Here is a 26,066-nt window from a genome sequence, read left to right on the forward strand (position 1 = left end):
GCAAATCTGACCTCCTTGATTGTGTGGCTTCTTGTTTTCTCAGGGAACTTCCATTCTTATCTTCCTTGCTCTGGTTTCTTCCTTTCTCTCTCTCCTTCCTTCCTTCCTTCCTTCCTTCCTTCCTTCCTTCCTTCCTTCCTTCCTTCCCTTCCTTCCCTTCCCTCTTCCTTCCTTCCTTCCTTTCTTTCTTTCTTTTCTTTCTTTCTTTCTTTTCTTTCTTTCTTTCTTTTCTTTCTTTCTTTCTTTCTTTCTTTCTTTCTTTCTCTCTCTCTCTTTCTTTCTTTCTTTCTTTCTCTTTCTTTCGAAATTCTGCCACGTTTGTGCTGCTTTTGTTGCATTTATTCACCTTTGAATGGGGACCATTCTGCCTTACCTGCTGTTTGCCCCCAAAGGTGTGGGTAGCTGTGCTTTGACTCCCTTCCCTGTTTATCTAGGAATCTCTAGATAACCTCTACCCACATGATGGAGACCTGGACACTGATACCTTTTTTCCTGTTTAACCTCTGAGTTGCCTAAAGAGGGTTTGGTAGAAACTAGAAACTAGATTCCTGGACAGCCTTCCCCGGGAGCTTGTTCCTACTGAGTCTCTCTCTGAATTTGTTGAACACCTCAATAGCATGACCCAGCTCTAAAGAGGTGGGGACATAGCTTGCTTCCTGGGTTTTGGGTTTGTTCCTCCATTTCGGGGAGGTACAGCCACTTTGTCAAAAAAGCTGGGCCTCTGTTTTCAGAGAAAACATGTGGTGCTAAGTGGACTTGCCTCTTAGCCTCACATGCCCGGTCCAGGGAACCTGGGCAGACAAAACAATGCCACGGTGTGGCCTGCTCCCACTTCCATTAAGCCAGCATGGAGTGTGGGTAGGGCTGGTGGAACCAGAATCCAAACGGGTGCCCCCTGCTCATCCTTTTTCCCCTGGAGTTGAATGCCCTCCAGTCTAGGCACGGGGGACCTGTCAGATCTCCCGAATCTCCTCTCACAACCATGCTCAGAAAGGAAATTCATGACTCAGCTCCCTGAGTTCTGTCTGCACTTCAGTTTTGTCTTTATTCTAGGCCCTTTTTTATTCTTCTTGCTGGGTATCTGAGAAGATAGGTTTTGTAAATATAATATAATTCCACTGTCGTTTTTAGAAATGCTTTGGAAAAATGTGAGACAGCAAAATGCATCTAATTTTTTCTCCATTTCTCCATCCCCAAGCCACTTCTCCCAGTCAGCTTTTTGAGGGACAGCCCTCCCTCCCCCATCCTGCCTGTACCTTATGTCAGAGCCCACTCAGTCTGCCCCACCCCTGACCAAAACCTAGGTCTTAAGTGCCCTTAGGTGAGTGCTTCCAGATTCAGAGTGACCAAGGGATTGCATTTTCATTACTTTCAGGGAACAGAACGATTTCAACCCTGGTCTCCTAGATTATAATCATCCATCCCACAGGCTGTCTGATGGCAATAATTTTAAGCCCCATTTAAGGTGGATGCTGGAATTATTTCTAGATGGAGCAGAGTAGCACAAGTTGCTGAGCTGCAAATCACTGCGATAGTGACTGGCCAACCCAGTAACCCACAAGGCTAGCATGCCTTGTCAGTGCCACTGTGGTGTGAATTAGACTTTTTTACAGGTGACATCAATGCGGGAGAAGGAAGGGCAATGATGGGCAAGAGTGCTGGAATATCTGATGCTCAGAAACTTCCTTCCTCTTTATTCCTCTGTTAGGTCCCTGGGGAGGGGAACAATGAATGGGAAACTCTAGCACCGCCGCTAGCTAGCATGTAGCTCTATTAGGTTGGTGCAAAAGTAATTGCAGTTTTTTACTTAATGGTAAAACCACAATTACTTTTGCACCAATCTATTAGTAGCTGAACAAAAGTGTTTGCTGAACTTAATTGATCCTGGAAGACTGTGCCAACATTGAGGACAAAAAGAAAAAAGCCCATCTTGGAATCAGACCCATCTTTGCTCAAAGAAAGACTCTGGAATGTACTATCTGTGCAACTTGGGGCAAGTTATTTCACCTTTCTGGGTCTTGGTTTTGCCACGAATATGAAAGCTAGTCGTGTCCCTCTAGGAGAAGCGGTTCGTGTTAGTGGCAGGTGCGCCCCCTCCCAATAGGTGACAAGAACACGCCCTCTCCCGTTTCTGCGTTACCTCCCCCAGGCCGCGCGATGGCGCTGCGTCTCCGCAGCGGCCCGGGCCTCTCTGGGGCGCTCGGGCGCGCTGGCCCCTGGGGACGCCGAGGGCGGCTGCGAAGCGCAGAGAGGCCGTGGTGAGTCCGGCGGCACTAGGGGGTGATCTTCCCGGCCCCCGGGCTCCCGGGTGGGCAGGGGCAGCTGGGCTGCGCGGAGCAGGCCCTCGTGAGCCCCGGGAAGGAACGCGGCGCAGGGTGTGGGGCCACCCTCAGCATCCGACCGCAGGCGGGGACGAGAGCCTTGGGCAGCAGCCGGGAGACCCCTCCCCTGACCGCTGACTTGCCGGGGATCCCTGGCATCACTTCCCCGCCGCCGAGACTTGGACCAGAGGGTTTCTAAGGCCCTTTCGGTGCCGGCGTTGCGGGGTCGCGGGTGATCCCGGGGTCTGTGCTCTGATCCCCGGCCCTGCCCGTCTCTCTTACAGGCTCTCCCACCTGTCACCCTGGCCCTTCTCTGCTTGGACGGTGTCTTCCTCTCCTCAGCTGAGAATGACTTCGTCCACCGGATCCAGGAGGAACTGGACCGCTTTCTGCTGCAGAAGCAGCTGTCAAAGTAGGCTCGTGGGAGGGGCGAGGGTGCCTCCTTGCTGGGAAGGGCAGTGTTCCCGAGCCGCCTGTGTGCCCTCCCCCAGGTGGTGCCTGGCAGCTGGCTCTGACCTTGGCCTTTAGTCTTCATAACGCCAGCTGCCTCTTCTAGCTGCATCTTTGTAATTCTGAGCATCACCCCGAGACTGAAGGGTCCCCGCACAGGGATGCGGATGGGACCTGTGGGTCCCTGCGGTCACCTCTGTCTATGCTCAGATCCTTTGCAGTCCACCTGGGACCCAGGGGGCGGAAGGGAGGCCAGTGTTAATCCGCGATTAACCTGGGAGTGGACCTGGTAGGGGTCAGGCCCTGGACACCTGCTCAGCGCTTCTTCCCCTCCCTCCCCAGGGTTCTTCTTTTCCCCCCACTCTCCAGTCGCCTCCGGTACCTGATCCATAGAACAGCAGAGAATTTTGATCTCTTGAGCAGCTTCTCCGTTGGGGAGGGTTGGAAGAGGAGGACGGTCATCTGTCACCAGGACATCAGGTGGGTAGCCTCCCACCTTGGAATGCCTGCAGCAGTGGTGTGTGGGCGGCCAGCCAGCTGGTCAGCCTTTGGAAGGGCAGGGCTGGGTGGAACCAGGGCTGGGACCCCCGGGCTGCTGCCATTCCTAGCCACAGCCGCTTAACCAGGGCTGCCTTTTGCATCAACAGTGGAGCAGATATGCAGTTTGTGGAATTCACTTGGCAAAATCAGCTATGTGGTTGGGCCAAAAGAGAGAGAGATCTGTTTAAGTAGTGGGTGTGGTGGGGGGTCTCCCTAGCATTCCTCTCAGTGAGCTTGTGCCCCACAGAGACCAGAAAAGCCCCTGCTGGGCTTGGGTCCCCTCTGTTCCCATGTGCATCTCACAGTGAGCATCTTACTTTAATGACTGTGATCCTAGTGTTTGAAGTGACATGTTTTTCTGATAGCCTAATTCTTAAATGCAAAAGCTTACCTGCCTGGTGTGTAATTGAAGATGGACTAATCTCTAATTTCGATCACAGCACTAGAGGGCGAGCTGGCTGCTCTGGGCTTGTTCAAAAGTGACAGCCTCCACTGTGATGCCTTCCTAAGGGATTTTCGAGGGTCATTTTGGCTGTGGTTTTCGCCTAATGCTGACCTGAATGTCACTCCTGAATGACAAGTGGCTCTAGTAAATCATTTTCCTTTGGGCCCCTACACACTCTGATTACCTCCTCCCATTCCTGCTCCAGGGTACCCAGTTCAGATGGCCTCTCTGGCCCCTGCCGCCCTCCTGCCTCCTACCCCAGCAAGTACCACGGTCCTCGGCCCACCTCCAACCAAGGAGCAGCTGCTCCCCGAGGTGCCCGGGCTGGCCGGTGGTATCGTGGACGCAAGCCAGACCAGCCTTTGTATGTGCCCCGGGTGCTGCGCAGGCAGGAAGAATGGGGGCTGACCTCTACCTCGGGGCTCAAGGGAGAGGCCCCAGCTGGCAGGGATCCAGAAGAACCTGGAGATGTTGGTGCTGGAGACCCCAACTCTGATCAGGGACTCCCTGTGCTGATGACTCAGGGAACAGAGGACCTAAGGAGCCCAGGACAAAGGTGTGAGAATGAGCCGCTGCCGGACCCTGTTGGCCCTGAGCCCCCGGGGCCTGAGAGTCAGTCAGGGAAGGGAGACAGGGTGGAGACGGCCACACGGTTTGGGTCCACCCTGCAGCTAGACCTGGAAGAGGGGAAGGAGAGTCCGCTGGAGAAGAGGCTCGTGGCAGAGGAGGAAGAGGACGAAGAGGAGGTGGGAGAGGACGGCCCCAGCAGCTGCTCGGAAGACGATTACACTGAGCTGCTGCAGGAGGTGATGAGGCTCTTGAGCCCAGAAAGGGAGGGCGGAGGTGAGGTGGGTGTGGCCGTGGGTAGGGCTGGGTGTTGGGTGACAGGGATTCCTTAGGGAACACAGGAGAGGAGGTGTGGATTTGGGTCCCAGCCCAGCCATGTAAGAGCTGCTTGACCCTGGGCAAGTTATTTTGTGTTGCTGAGTCTCAGTTTCCTCATCTGAAACTAAAACCAGATAACACAGCCTTCACTAGGTCACGGACTCTGTGTACAAGTACATCGTCATGTGTTATGGATGCCAGTCATGGAAATTACTCTTTAGCCTGAAGTTTTATCTTACAAATCTTGTTTCCTGGGGACCGTGTGACTGCCCCTGAGACTGGCTGTGGGTTCGGTTGGGAGAGTAGAATCTTTTATGGCTATTTTATACGTGAAGAATGCAGACCACAGACCTGCCAAATATCACAGCGCTAGCAGGGAAAGGAAGGGTCTTGGACTTGCCCAGTTCTGCCTCTTAACTGACTTTGCAACTTTGGGAAAAATTACTTAACTCTTGGGCCTTCAGTTTCCCCATCTGTAAAGCAGCTTTCTAGAATATAGTTTTCAGGATTCTATGGAACGTTGTGTGTGTAATTGCCAGTCACTTAGTGGGGACTCCATACAAGTAAATGCCCTCCCGTAAAACCCATGCTTCTTGACCTTCCAGCCCAGCCTGCCTGCTGCTGCCCTTCCCAGACTTTTGCTATGAGGGCCCCTTCTCCCCGCAGAGCTCTCAGCGCACGGGCTAGTGGTTTGGAGCTCTGCGTGTCCAGGCTCCCCTTGCTAAAGGGTCTGATCTCTCCTAGATCACAGACAACCTGACGAAGAAGGAGATTCAGATAGAGAAGATCCACTTGGACACGTCCTCCTTCGTGGAGGAACTGCCTGGAGAGAAGGACCTTGCCCACGTGGTAGAGATCTATGACTTTGAACCAGCGCTCAAGACGGAGGACCTGCTGGCAACGTTTTCTGAGTTCCAGTGAGTGATGGCTGGGGAGGTGCTGCCTTCAGAGAGAAGCTAGGACATGCTTTGTAGCTGGGGGTGCTTGCCTGCCCCACCCCCAGTGCCTAATGCTTCAGCAAGAGAGACAGAAAGTGGGTGTGTTGCCTGGGTTCTGTGTTCCTGGGCAGTTCACCCTGCCAGCCATCCTTGGGGAAAGAGAGCACTGATTTGTTGGTCGTAGATACACCCTGGAGGCCCTAGATCTGGGCTAGCCCCTCTGCCTGGCCACATGCCTGCCAGGACCCCACGCACCCTCCCTCAGTCTTGAGGGACATGACAGCCCCCTCTCTTCCCCTTGCCCACCTCCCAGCGGCTGCTCAGTGGGTCTCCAGCAGGCTACAGGCCAGCTCCATGTGGCAACTGTTTCTGGGGTGCACTGAGCAGCCTGCTGGGGCAGAGTGGAGGTCGGGATGGTGGCCAGAGTCTGCATTGAGAGACACGACTTCCCTCCTCCTCAGCTTCCCCACATGCCTTTAGATCGACCCTCCTGTCTTTCCTTCTTTTTTCTTTTCCTTTTTCTTCTCATTTTGCCGTCTCTCCTTCCCCTTCTTTGTTCCTGCTCAGGCTTTCTTTCTCTTCTTTTGTTTTGAGACAGGATCTTGCTCTTTTGCCCAGGCGGGAGTGCAGTGGTGCGATCACAGCTTGCTGCAGCCTCAACCTCCTGGGCTCAAGTGATCCTCCCACCTTGGCCTCCCAAGTAGCTGGGACTACAGGCATGCACCACCGTGCCCAGCTCTGCCTAGGCTTTTGGAAACCCCTTTCTGCATGGCCCTCGTTAACCCTGCTTCCTAAAGCCTTCTTCCCCTGTGCTCTGCCCCTGAGCAGGAGGAGAGCCAAAGGGGTGGCTAGGGGCAACATGTTCTACTTTTGTATTCTCTACCTTGATGGTGCAGCCAGGCTGGGGCCCCTGTGCCTTCCTCAGCCCGGGTAGGGCCACACTGCCTTAGGTCTCTCACAGGCTGCAGGGTAGTTGGCACCTTCCTGAGCAATAGGAAGAAAGCCAACAGGAGCATGGTGGCCCTGCTGGTTTGAGCTCCTGTTTCCCGCCCCCGCCACAGAAACCCTTTCTTCCCCAGCCTCAGACCCCGTGGCCTTGGCCTGGCTGAGACAAGCCTGTGAGGAGACTCTTCTTCCTTGGCATCATGCCATATGAGCTGTTTGAGTCCTGGCTTCTTTAGTTCTAGAAACTGGTGACCTGCCTGACATATTGACAGGAGTGGCATTTGTCTTTCTGAAGCCAACCATACGGGCTTCAGAGGAAGTTTGCTGCAAATGGTTGTCTCTGTCCCTGAGGAGATGGGACCTTGCGTCGGGCTCGTGGCATCTGTGGGCTGGAGGTGAGGGGGCGCGGCTGCGGGATTCGAAGAGGAGTTTAACCGCTTGCTTTCCTGAATGTGCTGTCTCCTCTCTCCCCGCACAGAGAGAAGGGGTTCAGGATTCAGTGGGTGGATGATACTCATGCACTCGGCATCTTTCCCTGCCTGGCCTCAGGTAAGGCACCCCCGGTGGGCCCGGCCCTCACTCGGATCCCCACTGAGAGGGAGGACTCTTGGTTCCCTGGGTGGAGGCCACCATCTCCTGGGCGCAGGCTCAGCTGAGCCATTGGGCTCTTGGGGTCTGTTTCCAGCCTAAAACCCAGGGGGAGCCAAGCGGTCTCTGGCCCATAGTAATGCGCCTTAATGAAGAAGCTTTTCCTATTGTGTTAGTGCTTTCAATGAAAAGGCATCAGATTCAGGCAACCTTTGCTGAGGAAGGTCACTGGCCAAGCCCAACAGAGGTCCCTGTATTAAATGAAACCACAGGAAAGTGCTGCTTTAACGGCCAAAAGCATTTGAATTCTGGCGATTTCATATGGTTCAAGTAGACACATTCTTTTTTTTTTTTTTTTTTTTTTTGAGACAGAGTCTCGCTCTGTCGCCCAGGTTGGAGTGCAGTGGCCGGATCTCAGCTCACTGCAAGCTCCGCCTCCCAGGTTTACGCCATTCTCCTGCCTCAGCCTCCGGAGTAGCTGGGACTACAGGCGCCCGCCACCTCGCCCGGCTAGTTTTTTGTATGTTTTTTTTTAGTAGAGGCGGGGTTTCACCGGGTTAGCCAGGATGGTCTCGATCTCTTGACCTCGTGATCCACCCGTCTCGGCCTCCCAAAGTGCTGGGATTACAGGCGTGAGCCACCGTGCCCGGCCTAACATTCTTATTTGATTTTCACTTCGGCCTCAAGATATAGGTCAGGTTACCTCCACTGTACAGCTAGGGAGACTTAAGGATCCCAGAGTGTCACGGGTACACTCCAAGTTACACAGCTTCTCAGTGTCACAGCTGGGGGTGCCACGCTGCCTCCTCATGACTCCAGTGCTCCTGTCCCTCTCAGCCGCTTGCCTGCATTGCCTTGTCACACCACACCTTGGTATACACCAAACGTGTATACACCACGCCCCCTTCGCTGGGCTTCCTAGAAACAGCCTTCTGAACTCCTGAGCTGGGGGCTGGGAGCAACACTGCTGGTGGGGTCCAGTCCTCAGGAGGGGGGGGGGCAGCATTTAGGGAGGGAACAGGGCACGGTGGGGTCTCAAACCCCAGAAAGGGAGATTGTAGAAAGAAAGGCAGGGAGGGAGGCCAAGAGTCTGCCATGTGCTGTGAGAGGAATGAGCTCTGGCCGGGGTTGGCCATGGCGTTCTGGTCTCCACAGACTACGGCGGGAGCAGGTTCCCTGGGTTCAGTTTCCTCTTCTGTAGAACAGTAGGCAGCTTGGACCTGAAGCCTCTCCCAGCTCTGCTCTGCCGTACTCTGTAAATAGCCGGGGTGCTGCAATGCCAGGTGTGACTCAGGACGGTGAACACATGTTCCCTGGAGGGTCCTGAGTGGTGAAAGGGGGAGAGGCTGTGTTTAGCCCTGGGGCTTCGGAAACTGGGAGCCCGCCTCTTCTGATGTCAGAATCACAGCCTCACCAGTGCTCTCCCTGACCAGCCTGGGGTGGGAGTGTCCTCTGAGCGCAGGGGTCCCTATGCAGGCCTGTGGGGCTCTGGGGGACGAGGCAAGCAGGCGGCAGTCGTCTCTTGCCCATCCAGGGCGGTGTTGGAGCAGCCCTGCCCTGAGCTTCGAACAGGTGCACAACACGGCTGCTTGCGTTCGGGGTGCTAGGTGTGCCACGGGATCCTGAGGAGGAGGGAGTGGCTCCACACCTGCTTTCTCTCCACAGCTGCTGAAGCCCTGACCCGGGAGTTCTCGGTGCTCAAGATCCGGCCCCTCACGCAGGGAAGCAAGCAGTCAAAGCTCAAAGCCTTGCAGAGGCCAAGTAAGGAAAGCGGATGTCCGTGGATAGGGAGGCTATGTGTGTGTGTGTGCGTGTGTGCATGTGTGTGTGAGCATGTGTATGTGCATGTGTGTCTGGCTTGGGCAGGGTCTTCTCCTCTGTTCATTCTTCCCTCTTGACTTCTCTGCTCTTTGGGAGCCCTGGGCTGCAGTAGCCAGTGGGGCTGGGTTTCCCCTCCCTAGCAGCCCTAGGGGGGTCTAGGGCAGGGGTCTCCCTAGGGGAGTGGCATCTGCCAGCTGCTGTGCAGGGAGGCCCTCGTGCTCACACCCTCTTCTGGGCACCGCTCAGGGGAAAGCTTGTTCTTTCTTCTGGAGGGCCCTGGAAACCGTATCCCACAGGTCCGGGAAGGGCCTGGGCTTTGGAGTCCACTGCAGGACCCCTAAATGGCTCTGTCAGTTACTTCAGTCGGCCTCAGTGACACTGAGGAAGTCACTCAGTGTGTGAGTTGGTTTCTTCTTCTGTAAAATGAGCAGACTCTTCAGTCTGGAGGATTGAATGAGAGCCTGGCATACCTGCCTGGAGCCCTGAGGGCACACAGAAGGTACCAGATAACCGTTAGCGCCTCCCTTTCCCCTTCCCCCTCCAGAAACCATGGTGGGAGATTTTAGACACGAGTTTTCCATGACTTCAAACTAGCAACTAGTAAAATGGGCCTGCAAGAGGCCTGCCGAGGCCGGCTGTGCTCTCATGGGTGGTTACGTAGCCAAAACCGTCCAAGGTTTCTTGGAATAGTAAGTATCCTGTCCGTAGCTCAGGATATTTGTGAGCTCTGGGTGTTCCATCCTGACTTGATATCCCTCCCAAAGGACCCTAAAAAGCAGGGATGTGTGCAGGATGAACCCCTCAGCCCCCTCACTGTAGAGACAGAGAAACAAGGGCATGGAGAGGCAACAGGTTTGGGTCAGCATCCCCTGGGGGGCCAGGATCCCTAAGTGGGCCCCCTCGCACAAGCATCCGGCCACACCACAGGCACAGGTGGGCCCAGGCCTCACACATGTCACATGAGAGGCTGGCTCCGATGGCCTTGACGGCTGCTGTGTTGCTGGGGGAGAGGCAGCCACGGCCTTGTGTTCAGGTCCCCACCGTGGGGCTTTCCTTCTAGAACTCCTGCGTCTGGTGAAGGAGAGGCCGCAGACAAATGTGACGGTGGCCCGGAGGCTGGTGGCCCGGGCCCTGGGACTCCAACACAAAAAGAAAGAGCGGCCTGCTGTCCGGGGTCCGCTGCCGCCCTGAGGCCTGGAGACCCAGCAGGCCTGGATCTGCGCCCTGATGTAGCTGGTGCCCCAACACCATAAGCCTTCACAGATGCCAGAGCAGCCCCGCGCCACCCTCAAGCTTCACCATGGGGTGTGGTGGGCTTTAGTTTAGTCTCACAAATGGAGAAAAAATAAAAACTCACGTTGTTCTAATGTGATCGCTTTGAAATGTGGTCTGTGGGGGACGCTAGGGGGTGCTGTTCCACCTTGCAGTGCAGGCCTGTGGCTGCTGAAGGAAGGTCACTTGAGGAGCTTGGCTGGGAGGAACCCCGCTAGGCCTGCAGGGCCTCTGTGCACAGCCTGCCCAGTTTTGGGAGCTGGGTTGCACCTGCTGTGTAGCACCTGCCCACACTCCTTTGGCAGTTCAGGTATCCAGCCTGCTGGCCTGTGCTGTGGGACAGTTCTGGGACCCCTGGGCTGGTCCTGGTGTTACCTGTCAGTGCCGGTTCTTGCAGAAATAAACGTGAACAAAGGCAAGAGGTGAGATCTGAATGTGCGCCGATGCCCTCATCGATTGTGGTTTGGGTGGCGTTGGTGCTAAGGTTGTCCTACCTACCCTCTAGTTTGCTGGGCCCTAGCATGCTGTTGACACAAGGGGGAGCCCCTGTGTCTGGGTGAGTGGCTGGTTTGGGCCAGCCACCCCCACCACCACTGGGAATGGCTGGGAGCCCCGTCCTGTGAAAGGATGCTCTCTTGCTTTGAGAAGCTGCCTGGTCGCTGTTTAAATCTAGACTTCCCATCCGACCCTAGCACAACTGCTACGCCTCCTGACAAGTTTCAGTAAAAACCACAGGAGTGCAAGAAAAGTTATGACCCCTGTTCACTGCTTTTTTTGATCTTCTTAGACTGCTTCTCCCAGAGGGCAGGAGCTGCCCCTTTTGGAGTCTACTGAAGGAGCCTCCTAGCAGCCACACTGGGCTGGAGGGGATCTGGGGACCCATGTCCACAGAAGGAAAACCATGAATGTATCTGAAGTTCCGCTTCCAGCCACTGAACATAGGAAGTCTGCTGCTCAGGGCCCAGGTGCTGTGTGGGTCAAAGGAAACACAGACGCGTTTCATAAATCTTTTATTCCAAGTTTCAAGTATGTGTAAGTGTCTGTGATGACACATGGTGCTCAGCGAGCGCCCTGTCACCCAGGACCCTGGTTATAGCACCGTTCAATCAAAAACCCACAGAATTGGAACAATAGGACGATGAGTCACTTACACAGGTGGGTTGGTTTTTCCTTAGATTTGTACTTCCAAAGGCCCAGATGTCCAATATTAAATGCCAATAAACTTGTGTCTCAAAAGTCTGTGAAAATATAATAATAGTATCCTGAAAAACAAGGTCGGGGGGTGTGGAGAGAGAAGCACCAAGTCTGAGCTCACTGAATCAGAAAACACGTGGCACCATTATCTATGTGACTATAATAGACTAGAGGGTTTCCATGGAAGAGAGGTCTAGATATTCAAGTTTGCTGAAAACGACCTAAGAGGAGGAGAAACAGGATTCGGCCTGACCCTCTCTGGGGGCTGATGAGCCCACATTTGTCCACATGTCACTGGAGAAGAGCATGGCTGCGCTGTCTGTGGTGAGCTCGGTGGCTTGAATGGGATAGGCTGATGACAACCTGTCTGTGGGCCTCGTCCCGGTCAAGGTTGGCTCTCAGTGCTGCTCCAGCAGCTCTGTGGACAAACCCCAGCCCCCAAGGCCTTCTCAGGCCCCAAGGGTCAGGCAGCAGCCCCTGGTGAGTGACGGAAGGGTCCCCTTCCTCCTGAGCTTGGACACGGCTGCAGGGATCTGGACGGGGTGGGGGCCGGGCTGGGTGAGGGCGCGGTGGCGTTCGTTCAGACTCAGTTGTTGGGGGAAGTCCCACGGAAGATGTGGTGTGGTCTGAAGACAGGAGATGACCACGCAGATTTCTTTATTGCGGGGAGAGCTGGTTGTTTAAGAGCCCGCTGAAGTGCTCAAACTTTTTTTCCGTCTCTTCACTGAAGGAACCACCTGAAGAGTGAGAATCGGGGGGAGAGAGTGGGCAAAGGAGGTGCTCAGGCCTTGCCTGACCCTGGTAAGTGGGCCTCAGGGGCTCTGCCGGGGTCACCTCTGTGTGCCCTCACAAGACAGGTGCCAGGCGCTGGCCATCTCTAGGGCTGGGCACATGGCAGGTGCTCTGTCAAAGTTGAGTGAACGAGTGAATAAATATAGCGCCTTTAATTTTAACATTTTGCCAAGAGTGAGGCCCATGACTTCTCCTGCAGAGGAAAAAGCTCTGCCTTCCCTCTTGTTCCCCAAGTCCTATCATCCAAGGAAAAAAGTGTCTTTATTGGACACTAGGAATAACCGTGGTTTGCTAGCTTCCAGCTCTTGACAGAAAAACCCGATAGGCAGAGCCCACAGATTGCTGATGCCCACATTTTTGAGGTCACATGCATGATGAGCCAGTGGCCTCGGCTCCAACCCTTAAATAGCCTTGGGGTCTGCGCTGGGCCGGCCCGGTCCTGTACCACCCTCTCTCCATGGCCGGAGCTGGCTGTAAAAACTCCGTCTCCATCCAGGCCTGTGTGTCTGTGGCTTCCGTCCTGAATGTGGAAATGTGATGCTGGCTGCATTCCCTGAGCTCTTTACCCAAATTAGGAAGCTGCCTCTGGGTCCTTGAGAAAGTAGGGCAGCTCCCGCCTGCTTCCTGGAGCGGGGGCGGCCTGGACCTTACCTATGTGGCAGTTGTACATCCAGATGCGGTGGCCGTCATAGCGGCTCCTGCACTTCATGATGTTGTTGGAGTAATCAGATTCTGCAACCTCGAAGTTGGGGTTAATCACAACCTGGGGAGAAGCAGGGCAGAGGAGGCTGCTGGTTCCCTCTGCGGCCACCTCCACCCAGGCCTGGGGCTCTGTGAGACCAGTGACCTCAGGGAAGGGGAGCGTGGCAGGTGCCGGGACCCAAGAAGGGAGTCTGTGGGTCCCAACAAAATCCTTGGGGTGGGGCAGAGATGAGTCAGGGAGCACAGGGAGCATGGCCCGGAGGAGGGAGACCCTGCCCTCTGTCCATGGCGGTGTAACACACACCCCTCTACCCAGGGTGGGCCTTCGGAAGGGGGTCACCCCCTCCTGGGAGTTCTGAGGGAGGCAGGAGTTGGGGTCTGGGGAGACCCCAGAAGAAGATGCTGGAGAAGCAGAAGGGTATGGGGAGGACCTGGCAGTGTGGGAAGCGGGAAGAGGGCTGCCTGGGCACTGGAGATGGGACACTCGTCACAGCCATGTGACTGTGGACACGTCCCTTCCTCTCTCTCTGAAATGATGGGTGGGACCTGGGGATCTGTGTCCCTGCCTGTTCTGCTGGGCCAGGGCCTGGCTCTGGGGCTGCTGGAGAAGCCGCATCCTCTCCCCGTCCTTCCACCCCTGCCTCTGCAGGGACTTTGCCCAGAACAGCAGGAATAGGAAGGACATATTCTGAGAGGGTGTCTGTGAGGGGACAGAAAAGGGAAGGTTCGTGGTGAGGACCCGAGGAGAAAAGTGAAAGGGAGGGGGAGGGAGAAGAGACAACAGTGGTGAACAGAGGGGCAGAGGACGCAGATGACAGGCCTTCCCTCAAGGGTCCTGCCACATTTGGAAGGGCTGCGACCCATAGCGTGGGGGCGGGTACAGGCTGCTCGTTCAGGAACATTCTCTAAATTTGGGGCCCCAGAAGGGCCTAGACGTGACCCTTTAACAGGCCACTGGGCTTGCCCAAAGAGGTGCTGTGGGAAGCCAAGGCCAGCCTGGCAGCCAGCCCTGTGTTTTGGCTCCGTGGGGCTGTTCTGGGGGCCTGCACCTGGCCCAGCTGGGGCCCTGTCCCTTTAGCTAAGGAGGTACATGCCCCGCTCCAGGGTGGCTTGAGTTTTCTCTTCCACCCAACCATTCTAGCTGCCCCCTCATCCCTGGCCCACACATAGCATGGGGCAAACACAGCTCCACATGCCAAGGCCTCCAGCTGTGCAGGTCCAGGCAGCTCCTCGGCCGCCCAGGCGTCTCCACAGTGCAGCCATGAAGCCGGCTGAGTGCAGCCATGAAGCCAGCTGAATGCAGCAAGGGCTTGTGTTGGGGGCATGAGAGCCAGTGTGACATGTGGGGTGGAAGTGGGGCTGGAAATGTGTGTCCCCCACTGTCTCACCCCATTCAACTACTGCAGGCTGAACGAGGGCCTGTGGGAAGTGGCTTTAGGTTTCTGTACATCTATGAATCTAGGAAATGATGAGGAAGAGGATAAAGCAGGGGCCACCAGGAGCCAGGAGGCCCCTTCAGCCCTGCCTCTGAGCTCTGCACAGGCCCCTCTGCGTGGAAGGCCACTTCCTTCTTGCCCAGCTCCCTCCTCCCATCCTTCACAGCACCACTGATGTCTGAAATGAAGGCCAGCACTTGTGTCCCGTGAATCCCCAGGTCGGTGCTTGTAGCGCCTAAAGTTCCATGTCTATCTTAAGGGGAATATTCTTTTTGATTAATCGGAGGTATTAACATGCCCCTAATGAGTCCATTTGCTAACTGTATCATTTAGGGGTTGAGAACACAAAATCAAGAGTTGATATGTCTGGGGTTGTGTGGCTGTGAAAGGAAGGTAATGATGATGCCCCTTCCTTGGGAGATTAAATGAAACAATGGGTTCCCCAGGCTTAGGCAATTCATAGTGGTTATTAAGTGGATGGCACTGGCCAGAATACAGGGAGATACACACTCACCCGGCAAAATGATAGCAAACCTCAAACACAAACCACCAGGCACTGTAGACGTGCACATGGCCACGGCTATTCATCTTTTAAAATAAATGACTCTCTGGTTAGACCTCTCCAAGTCTGTGGTTCTGGGCTTGTGGCTGGAAAAGTGCTTGGCTGTCTGCTTTCCAGCCTCTGACACTGCCCAGGAATCCTCTGAAAGCCCCTCTGTGGTGACTTCTCTGAAGGTGTTGTTTCTTCAGAGGGCTGTCTGTAGGTGGGGACTGTGGGCCAGGCCCTGGGCTGGCTGGATGCCCCCTCAGGAAAGCTTTCAAGGTGGAATGACACATTTCTGGTCATCCACTTTGCTAGCCAACAGGGCAAGCGGGGAAACAAGATGGGTTGGGATATAGGAGACAGTGAGAGGCTGAGATAAAGCTTCTGCAGGCGGACGTGCACCCGTGCACCGGCAGAGAGACATTAGGGTCCCCATGCCCCTTGTCTCCCCCAGTTAGAGCCCTGGCCAGAACATGCCGCTGTTTTCAGGAAGGAGGGAAGCCAGGGCCCCCGGTTCCTCCTCAGGGCTGGCCTTCCGCCCAGGCAGAGTATGTGGAAACAAACGCCGGCAACTCCTCTGACAAAGAAGTCACCTGGCCAGGCTGTCTCTCATGTTCCATATTCTTATAGATTTGCTTTGTATTGAGAACGGCCACTTCTGCAGATCCTCCTCTATGAGGCAGATATTTCCGGAAGAGCTAAATCATAGACACTTGCGAGCGACTGGCTCTTTATGAGTTTGTTTTCAGTCTTGACAGCACAGACCAAGGCAGGCTAGGGCCATAGGAGAAACAGGGATGGTGGAGAGAAGAGCTCCATAGGAGACAAGAGGTGTGGGTTGCCTGAGCATCGATGGAATAAACTGGCCGGAGGAGCAAATCTAGCCTGCTGATGAGTTATGATTGGCATGCACCAGGTGTTAACTAAATCAAATGTGAATGTCTCTGGCAGCTGTGGTCCTGTGCACCGCCTAATTCTCAGGCCCCCATGCCTGACATCATTGGGTTAACTGATGGACTGTGATGGCCTCTGGGGGTAGCACCTTGCCCTTTAGACGGACTGACTCCCATGCCCCTGTGTGGACACCAGTGGGAAGGAGCCTGTGGAGGTGGCCTCCCCTCCTCCCCCTGGAGGGCTGGAACCCCTTCCCGCCCACCTCACCTGGAACAGGTAGTCTCCAGGGGGCACGTCAGTGATGTCAATCCACTGGCAGTCGATGTCATGGCGGTACATGTCCCAGCAGCCCATGGTGATACCCTGGTCGCCGAAGTTGGCGCACTCGTAATTCTTCTGGATATCTGCAGGTGGGGCAAAGGGGAGCTCATCACCAGGGAACCATGACCCCACTGCCGTGCCCTCTTCCTGCTCCCAAGGCCACCACCACTGCTTCATCTGGGCTCAGCATCCCACCCCACTGTGTGGGCTGCTCATCTGTTCTCATTTCAATAGAACCCCCCAATCAATTCCCTACCCACATCCTGCCTCTTCCCTCAGGCCAGGCTCAAGGTCCCCTTCCTCCATGAAGCCCTCCCTGACTACTCTGATCCACCCTCGCCTTTCTGTGATATCCTCAGCCTAGGGATAACTGCATGTGTGTGCACTGGGGAAATCTTTGGTGCCTGTGGTTTAGCATAACATGCGGGTCATACTGTCTGTCTCCTCTAGAGGATCAGCAGGTAGAGTGTAGGCCCATGTCTCTGACACTCACATGTTATCTGCACATGGTAAGAGGTCAAAACCTGTGTGCTGTGTGATTTCACGGTAAGTCAGTGGCGGGCCGCTTCAATGAAGAACAAATTAAACACACATTTATTGAGAAGCTGCCATGCCTGGACACTGCTGTAAACAGTGGGTCTAGCAAGAAAAACTGACATGTCTCCCCATGTAGAGCCCCCAGAGCTGCAGGTGCACTAACGGGTGATCACAGGGCAGGTGTAGTGACCTACTAGAAGTGTGAGCAGAGTGCCACTCCTGCCTGGGGGCATGATTTAGAGGGGGCATTTGAGTTAGAATTGAAGGGTGAGAGCCTGGTGTGGTAGGGACACTTGGCATTGGGACACTAGAAAAAGGTTGGTGGGCCGGGCGCGGTGGCTCAAGCCTGTAATCCCAGCACTTTGGGAGGCAGAGACAGGCGGATCACGAGGTCAGGAGATCGAGACCATCCTGGCTAACACGGTGAAACCCCGTCTCTACTAAAAAATACAAAAAACTAGCCGGGCGAGGCGGCGGGCGCCTGTAGTCCCAGCTACTCGGGAGGCTGAGGCAGGAGAATGACGTAAACCCGGGAGGCGGAGCTTGCAGTGAGCTGAGATCCAGCCACTGCACTCCAGCCTGGGCGACAGAGTGAGACTCTGTCTCAAACAAACAAAAAAAAAAAAAAAAAAAGAAAGAAAAAGGTTGGTGGCGGCCAGAGTGGGAAGGGCATTGAGATCAGGGTCTGGGCTGCTGAGCCCAGATGAAGCAGGGTCCTGAGGCCTGGATCTTGTCCAGGAGGCCCTGTGGACCGACCAGTGCCTGTCAGCACAGCTCTGGGGAATCCGGGTGCCCCTGGAACCAGGTCATGCCCATGCCTCCAGCACCTCACTATAGCTAAGGAAGGTCCAGGTGGGGAAAGGTGGCAGTAGTCAGAGTGACACAGGGTCAGTGCCAGGCCTGGGCTCCAGTCAGGTGATCGTGGAGACAGGGGCATTCGAGTCCCTCTGAGGCCCCCATCCCCCTACTCCGCCCACAGATACCTCCTTCACATTCTGTGTCCTCCAAGCAGAAGCTGGCCTTGTGGCCCTCTGCCACCTTGGTGCCGTTGAGGTTCAGCAGGTCGTAGTGGGTGAACACCTCCATGCTGTGGTAGTGCCTGGAGTGAGAGAGAGATGGCCTGGAGGTCAGTTTCTGGAGCAACTGCTGCTTGCAAGCAGAGGCCTGGCTGGCGATTTGCCTCTGGGAATACTTCGAGGGGACCAGAGGGGGCCGGGTGGGGAGAGGAGTGGATAAGAGGCCTGAGGAAAGGAAAGCTGGTGCTTCGGAGGCAGCTGCAGGGCTCTGAGGTCAGACCACTGCTCACCTTGCTAAGCTTCTGTCCTCTCCTCCGCTGAACGGGAATAACCGTTGTAATGCATGGGTGCTGTGGGTACTGGGGAGGTAGCGATTAGCCGGCACTGCATATGATAAGCACAGAACTCCAGCTATTGTTTCTAATAAGCGCGCAACTGGCTCTCCACAGCCCCTTCCTGTTTGATGCACTTTCTTCCGGGTAATTTGAAAAACCCACATTTTGATGTCTTTTGAAATGGAATAGGGTAGGGAGAAAAACCAAAGGGGAGGAGGCACGATTAAGGGGGAGAAGCAGAAAGAACAGGAGCAGTAAGGAATAGAACGTGTGGACATGCAGGTGCCCCAAGGTCGCGCCTGCGCTTCAGACCCAGTCAGGAAGGGCCTGCAGCTTCGCCTCCAGCCCTGGGAGGTGAGCAGCGAGTGTGCAAATAAAGCAGGGAGGAGCAGAAAGACAGCCGGGAGGCCCTCTGGGAAGGAGACATTGACTCATCCTCGGGGGCACACACCAGCGGCAAAGGGAAGCACGTCCCTGGGGGTTCTGGGAGTTCTGCAGGAGAGCTTGTGCAAGCAGGCTGCAAATCCCTCGCCGCTGGTTTACATAACAACTCCTTCTCTTCCCTCGGGAGGAATTGAGAACAGATGCAGAGTCTTGGAACACATGTGCTTGGTTTAGAATAGCCCTTGGTTCAGAATAAACAAGGGAAACGGGGCTGGGGCTGTCGCCTGTTGCTGCGGGGCCTTCCCGAAGCCTGCACTGCCCAGGCCCGGGGCCGAAGGAAGCAGGTTGTCTTAGCCTGATCCCAGCCTCCAATGGGCACGTCGCCAAGTGTCTGCAACTATTCCTATACGCTTGTCTCTGCCATCACAGGGACATTTGGAAAAAGGGGGAAACTGAGGAACGAGGTGCCAAGTCATGGGAGCAGAGTCCCCTGCTTTGTTGGTGCAGGATCTGAGCCTCCTCTTTGGCAAAGGGGAGAGGGTGGCTTTGCCTGCTCTTGGGGCTGCAAGATTGAGTAAGATGAATGGCGTCAAATAACTAACACGAGGCTGGTAGCACATGAGTACTCAGGATTTGACATACCTGTCCCCTTCCTTGTGACACTCCCATCATAGCAGTCACAGTAGCAGGATTTTTATTACCTCTACTACCACTGCTGCTACGACTCCGAGGCCTGCGGGAGCTCCTCACTTCCCCAGCCCCCTGCCCTTGGCCTCAGGTTCCCTCTGCTGTGTACGGGTGGTGGTGGGGGCACGGGGAAGACAGCAATGAACAGGATAGGTTTCCTGCGAGGAAATTCGAGGCTCTTTTCCCTTCCTCCTGCATTTGTCTGTGCTAAAAATATCAGGAGTTGCTAAGTTGGGCTTCCCTCGGTCACTCATGTTTCTGGGTAAAATGACGCTGAGCCTGAGCTCCAGAGAACATTCACAAGGAGGCATTTTGTGGCCGTGGAAGTGACGACTTTGAGAAAGTCTATTTTGGCTTCTTGAAGGAGCAAGAAGAGACATGAGGTCTGACTCACTGCCTAAAAAATGTCTGCATCGCTCAGAGAGGGGCTTATGTGACCATGTTTACCGGCTGGAAAGACTGAAGAGAAATAGGTTGATGCTCCGTTGTCTAAACAGAATTCAGACGGAGCGCACAGACGGACTCTTGTAAGGCTGACCCCATCCCGCTCCTCAGCTTCCTGCAGACTTGATTTAAATCTTCCCTAGCTTCAGTTTTTCCCCTGCAAACACTCAAGAGGGGAACAGCTGGTTTCATGGTCTCCCAATTTTCCCTGGCTTCTGTCCGGGGCATCTTCGCTTTGCCTCTCGGGTGTATGCAGTCATCCCTCCCTAGAGCCACATCTCCTTCCCAGCTGCCTGGATTAGAGCCTAGAGCCCCACCGCCCCCGCCACCAGCACTACCCACCCATGACCCCCAGGAAATACAGAGCAGGACTCTGGGAAGATGGGATGGTGAGTCCTGGCGAGGAAGGTATTCCTCCTCTTCCCAGGCTGAGCTGTCGTGACCCTTGGACGGTTAGGAGGGGACTGGATCCCTGGGGTAGTTAGGGAAGCGTGGACTTGGAAGGAAAATCCAGAACGCTAAGGGGAGAGAGAGCCTGACGCTTGGCGGAGGTCACTGTGATCTGGACAAAAGGAGACACAGCCTTCTACCGTGAGAGTCCAGAGCTCAATGCTTTTTTGTTTTTGTTTGTCACCCAGGCTGGAGTGCAGTGGTGCGATCTCGGCTCACTGCAACCTCCGCCTTCTGGGTTCAAGCAATTCTCCTGCCTCAGCCTCCTGAGTAGTTGGGACTACAGTGCATACCACCATGCCTGGCAAATTTTTGTATTTTTAGTAGAGATGGGGTTTCACCATGTTGGCCAGGCTGGTCTTGAACTCCTGACCTCAAGTGATCCACCCGCCTCGGTCTCCCAAAGTGCTGGGATTACAGGTGTGAGCCACTGTGTCCAGCCCAGAGCTCAGTGTTTTAAGACATGGCACTCGTCAAGGGAGCAGGTGTTGGATGCAAAACGGATGGCAGATAAAGCTGGTACAGAGAAAGATGGGAGAAGCAGGTATGTTCTTTGCTGTCCTAGGTCGTTGGTGGCCCCAATGAAACTCCCAGTCAGAAGCTCGGTGCCCTTTACAGAGGAGATACTTGCGCTCTACATCTTTTCCCACCCCAGCCACACGCCCCCAGGGCATCCGGAAGGGACAGTCCTGGAGGCGCTCTGCCACAGTGGGGACAACACTCCTGTCCTTGTTTCAGAGAACGCTGGGGATGCTTCCATCCCGGGAGGAGATGCCAGAAAGGCAGAGGCCCTTCTGCTCGCTCCACTCTGCCATCCCCCTGTGCCAAGCAGCTAGGCAGGAGCAAGCCCCACAGATGAGATGAGGGCCTCAGATTGGCTCCCAGGGGCCACATCACATCTATGGGCTTCGATCCTCCCAGGAAGCTGTGCCGCACATGTGGTAGGCAGGGTGGAGTGAAAGGGCGTCTCTCCTCTTTGCAGCAATGCCACCCCTGACCCGGAGGACTGTCATCTGAGCTGCAGCCCATTCCCCCTGCTTCTCCAACTCCTAGCTCCTCTCCTGGGGCTCCCCCAAGGTGGGACAGCCAAGCCCCTCGGCCTGTGGAGCCTGTTGTGCATCTGTGCCCCATGTTCTGTCCTGTCAGAGCTGTGGCACATCGTGCCAGTTGAGCAGCGGTGGCCCCACAAGAGGCAGGAGAGAGATGCATGGAGACCATCGGCCAGGGCACAGTGCACATGAGAGAAAATAACTCTGGGGGCACTTTCCTCCAGGTCTGGTTGTCGAGGACATTTCCAAGGGGGCCAATCTTTGTGTTTCAGTCGAGGGCTTTCAAAGAACAGAGCTCTCTTCCCCGAGGTAGCATCAATTAAACTGGAAATGGCTTTTTTTTCCCATTCCCACTAATTTGAGCCGGGGTTCTCAAGCCTGGCTCCAGATGGCCTTCAGAGTGTCTGCAAATCTGCTGACATAGGCTATTAAACTTCTAGAAATATTTGTTTTGAGCAGAGGAAGAGCCAGCTCTCACCAGCTTCCAAAAGGAACCCAACAGCGGTTTGAGGCCAGGATCCTGTTCCTCCCACAGCACCTGGAGAAGTCACCTGGAGCTCAAGGGACTCCTCTTAAGGTTCCTAGGATCTTATGGTCATCGTTTCTCAGCTATGGACCAGGAGGGGGAGACCAGATGGTACATGTGCTCAGCATGTCCTTCCTTCCCCTCCCATCCCCTCCCAAGCCATTGACTGGAACATCTGTAAGCAAAGAAATAAAATAGACCACAGGAAAAGCGGGGGTGGAGGGGGTGGGGGGTGGCGGGGAGCAGGCAGGGAGCCAGAGTCCCCAGATCAGAAGAACATTTCCAGGATGTCGCCATGTGCCTATTCTTAGAGGAGACCGAGTCCTTGGAGAGTAAGTACATGGCACAGGGAGGTTCCTATCATGTAATCTCTGGGTGGGCCGCCATATGCAGGGCTGGGATGCAATTATCTTCTGCTTACAGACTCATAGGCAGCGTCAGCCCCTGCCGCCCAGGGCTTCCACCCACACGTTCCCCAAAGGGAGCCAAGCACCGATACCGTCATGACTTTAACTCTACTGACTTACACCCTGAAGAAGACTGACGTACTTCTCTATAAAGACCACACTTTCTTGGGCTAATTAGGACGTTCAGAACATTCAACTGTTGGAATGGAAAATCAGCACCCCTGAATTCTACCACAGTCCTTTCTTGGGAGACTAGTGGAACAACTCTATCCCCAAACTGATTTGAATGGAACCAGATCATCAGTTGCGATATGAAAAAAAAAAAAAAAAAAAAAAAAAGCCAAAGATAGATTTCTGATGAAGAGTCAGCAGACAAAAAAGAAAGAGCATGTGGTTTGGAGTCAGATAGGCACGAGCCGGGATCCCTGCTCTCTGCAACTCCTAGTGTTATCTTGGGCAAGAGATAACTCCAAGCCTCTGTGTCCTTTTCTAGGAAAATGAGGGTTCCCTGGGCCTGACACTTAGAAGGGGGCAGGACATGTTAGTTCTGCCCGTAACAGTGATGACCACATTCCAGAGCTGCAGCGGAGCCTCAGCATCATCTAGACAAGGGCTTCTCAGACTTCAAGTGTGCACACGGTCACCTGAGAATCCCGCTAAATGCAGATGCTGATGCGTAGGTCTGCAACGGGCCCTGGGATTGAGCAGGTGCCAGGCTCTCAGGTGGTGGCAGATACCTCTAGTCCAAGGACCTCACTTTGAGAAGCAGGGATGTGGTGCAAAGGCTCGGTTGTATAGATGGGCCATCCAAGTGTGGGGAAGGGCAATGACTAGGCCACATCTGTAGCCCCTCGGGGGCTTCCTGCTGTATTGAATGGCAGAGGCCTCTCTCCCTTCCTTTCCCGGAGTGTGCCTGCTTCTCTTCCCTCTACGCACTCAGCTCAGGTCTGAGCAAGAAAATCCCTGGACAGGCAGAGACAGCAGGTTCTGGATTAGATGAAGAGTCCAGGCAAAAAAGGGAAAACAAAGAAACAAGGGAAGGTAAGAGGATGAGCAGATGGCTTGTGGTGGCTCTAGCCAGGGTTGGCTGTGGGATTTCACCCTGTTTTTCTCTCCTTGTCTGGGATTTGCAGCGCTGGGATCAGGTCCACAGACTGACAGAGATGGAAGGGACAGGCGAGGTCCCAGGTGATGTGGCCCAGCTGACCCGACATTATGCAGCTGGCTAGAAGCATGGCTGCGTTTAGAGACCAAGTCTCAGGACTGTTGGGCCTAGACTTCAGTCTCCACATCCATTGTCTTCCTAGAGGTATTTAAAATACATACCAGTACATGGAATATATAAATAAATACATATATAAATATATATAAATATAAAAAATATAAATATATATAAATATAAATAAATATATATATATATATTTTTTTTGAGACAGAGCCTAGCTCTGTCGCCTAGGCTGGAGTGTGGTGGCATGATCTCAGCTCACAGCAACCGCCGCCTCCCGGGTTCACGCCATTCTCCTGCCTCAGCCTCCCGAGTAGCTGGGACTACAGGCGCCGCCGCCACGCCCGGCTAATTTTTTGTATTTTTAGTAGAGATGGGGTTTCACCGTGTTAGCCAGGATGGTCTCGATCTCCTGACCTTGTGATCTGCCCACCTCGGCCTCCCAAAGTGCTGGGATTACAGGCGTGAGCCACCGCGCCAGGCTGGGAATATTTCTAAAGAAACTCAGAGTCCAACAACTGCAGAGCCTGCAGTACCTGGCAGCGCACAAACCTGTGGACACACTTGGAAACCATGGGCTGAAGGTCAACAAGGAGGGTATGGGCGCTCAAAACAAAGTGTGTTTCCTGATGTTAGAAGTGTTGGAGGCAGGAAGAAGGGGCGGCAGGCCAGGGGAACTTGGAGTGGAGAATGGCTTCGGGAAATGTGACAGCTAGTGTGGCAGACGCAAGCCCCCCACTTAGGAGGATCCTATCTCCAGGCCACGCAGCCTCTTGGCTCTAAGTGACCCTGGCAACTCTGAACTCCCATCTGGGGCCCACAGGACGTCCACCGGGCAGCTTAGCGGGGAGGGTGGTGAGCCAGGCCTACCTGTGACAGTCATGCCAGATCCACGCGTGGCGGCCGTTCTTGGGCCGGAAGTCGGACTGGCCATTGTTGTGGATCTGGGAGGAGAAGCGCAGGAGGCGGCGGTAGCCCGTGGTGGGGTTGGTCTGCGCGGCTGAGGCCGAGAGGCAGTTCTCCTCCATGGCACACTGCAGCATGAACATGGGCCGGTCCTCCAGGTAGGTGGTCTGCTGCACCATCTCCGCATTGAGGACCAGGTCTGGGGCGGCTGCGGAAGACAGCATGCTGGTCAACAAGGCAAGAGACCCCTCCCCAAGGCTCCCACTTCTGAGTCTTGAGCTGGGACAAATCCCTCTCCTGTCTACCACCACCTTCTGGAATGGCTCGAGGGCTCCTCAAGGTTACCTTCTTGTTCAGCAAGACCCTAAATTCCTCTTTCCCTCTGCTGTGAGTCTTCTTTGACAACTCTTCAGTTATCGGTGCAGATGAGCCAGATGTTGAAATTTCCAGCTAAGCACAGACCATGGTATGTTAACAGATCCCGCGCCTCGTGAGCACTGAATGTGAGTGAGGAGCACACGGGGGTTGATATTATTCTACTTTCAAGTGGCTTCAAATTTTCAATAACAAAATGCAACAAACAACAGTAACGATGTGATTGTTCTACCCAGAGAGAAAGAACACCTCTCACACCTTGGTCTGCTTCTTCTGGAAATGATGTATTTTCCAACATGTATAATATTGTATGTAGAGTTATGGTGTGCTAATACTGTTTCCCTTAAAATCCATCTTGTCATATTTTCACGTTGACATATATCCATTACAGCACACTCATTTCATGGCTACATAATATTTAATTCCTAGCTCTATCTCATATTTTTAGATACATTGGCTGTTTGGAATTTTGCAGTTACAAGGTGCGATAAACACCCTGTAGTAAATCTGTGCATATAAGTTATTTTTTTCCTTTAGAATATATCTCTGTAAGTGAAACTGCTAGGAGAAAGCATTGTCTATTTTTAAGTCTCTGATTCCTATTGCCAAATTGCCTTCTTAACAGGTTCTTCCAGGTTCCACGGCACACACCGCTGCCTTATGGGAGAGTTTTCCCCAGGTGCCTGTCTTTTACAACGCTTGATTTACTCAATTAGCGCACTGCACATAGCAGGTGTTAAAAGAATGACTGATGGCTACAATCTACGTTTACTAAACAATTGTATTAGGAAGCTTAGCTTCTTTGCAAAAGGAGTAACTGTAGGCTTTACCTTTAAAAGCGAGCTTTCAGTGAGCATTTCTAGTACCCAGAAAAATGCCATATATGAATCAGTGATCACAAGATCCTGCCATCTTTTATTTTGACAAGTTGCTTGTAAATTTTTTTTTCCCCTAGACTGCTTGGCAGAATTGCTTGTAAATTTTAAGCAAGCAGAGTCTGTGAGTTTTGCTTCCCTCAAGTTCACCAGCACATGGAGGGAGCTCTGTCTCCCTTCTTCCCCTCCCCCTCCAGGCTTATAGGCTGCGGCAGAGCCCAACGGGTTCTCAGTAAACCCTGTGCGCTCACTGGCACCTGAAGGAGCTCGCATCCTCTAGAGAGCAGATCCACTCGCAAGAATTGGGTATGGAACCGAAGGGCAGGGAAAGGGTGCACACAGATGGCATGTGGGGTGGGGCATGGAAGCCGTAAATCAGGAGGCTCCCGTTTACTGACAAGTATGTCTTCTTGGAGGCTATGCAAGATGCAGCATTGCCCAGCACTGAGTGTTTTGGGCATGCTGATTTTTATGAGGGTGTCATGTGAGCCTCTTATTAGTTGACAGCTCCTCTGAATACTTCTGAGCTGAGCACAGGGGTCTCCACTTGGGCTCTCCCTCCAGCTCGCGAGGAAAGAGATCGTTAATGTACCATGTTCTGTGCTTAGCTGGGAGCCTGGGACCTGCAATCTCAACACCTGCCATGGGCTGGGGCTTGGCCTCCCCTGCATCCTGCAGGCAGCGGAACTCCTAAGTGGCATCCTTCCACCTACCCATGGCTTGAGTATTACGATGCACTGTACTAGGCTCTGTGGACAGAGC

The 26,066-nt window shown here is 54.2% G+C and overlaps 2 protein-coding genes across 2 annotated transcripts in view; one reads left to right on the forward strand and one right to left on the reverse strand.

Moving 5' to 3' along the window:
• The first annotated feature begins 773 nt into the window (after positions 1-773).
• On the forward strand, positions 774-10,305 carry R3HCC1 (R3H domain and coiled-coil containing 1). Its single transcript, XM_021942863.1, has 9 exons — positions 774-858; positions 2,113-2,258; positions 2,606-2,733; positions 3,114-3,251; positions 3,962-4,562; positions 5,386-5,558; positions 7,003-7,073; positions 8,778-8,873; positions 9,994-10,305. The coding sequence occupies exons 1-9, from the start codon at positions 774-776 to the stop codon at positions 10,122-10,124; spliced, it is 1,569 nt and encodes a 522-aa protein (XP_021798555.1). The 3' UTR covers positions 10,125-10,305.
• An 897-nt stretch (positions 10,306-11,202) lies between these two features.
• Positions 11,203-26,066, reverse strand: part of LOXL2 (lysyl oxidase like 2) — a 100,203-nt gene continuing 85,339 nt past the window's right edge. The window contains exons 10-14 of the mRNA XM_021942139.2: positions 24,019-24,262; positions 17,609-17,724; positions 16,035-16,171; positions 12,843-12,954; positions 11,203-12,136 (exon numbers count right to left, since the gene is read on the reverse strand). Of these exons, the coding sequence (XP_021797831.1) occupies positions 12,057-12,136; positions 12,843-12,954; positions 16,035-16,171; positions 17,609-17,724; positions 24,019-24,262 (689 nt within the window). The 3' untranslated portion in view covers positions 11,203-12,056. The remainder of the gene's footprint in view (positions 12,137-12,842; positions 12,955-16,034; positions 16,172-17,608; positions 17,725-24,018; positions 24,263-26,066) is intronic.

The sequence above is a fragment of the Papio anubis genome, chromosome 8 (genome assembly GCF_008728515.1).
Source record: "Papio anubis isolate 15944 chromosome 8, Panubis1.0, whole genome shotgun sequence".
Lineage (NCBI taxonomy): Eukaryota > Metazoa > Chordata > Mammalia > Primates > Cercopithecidae > Papio > Papio anubis.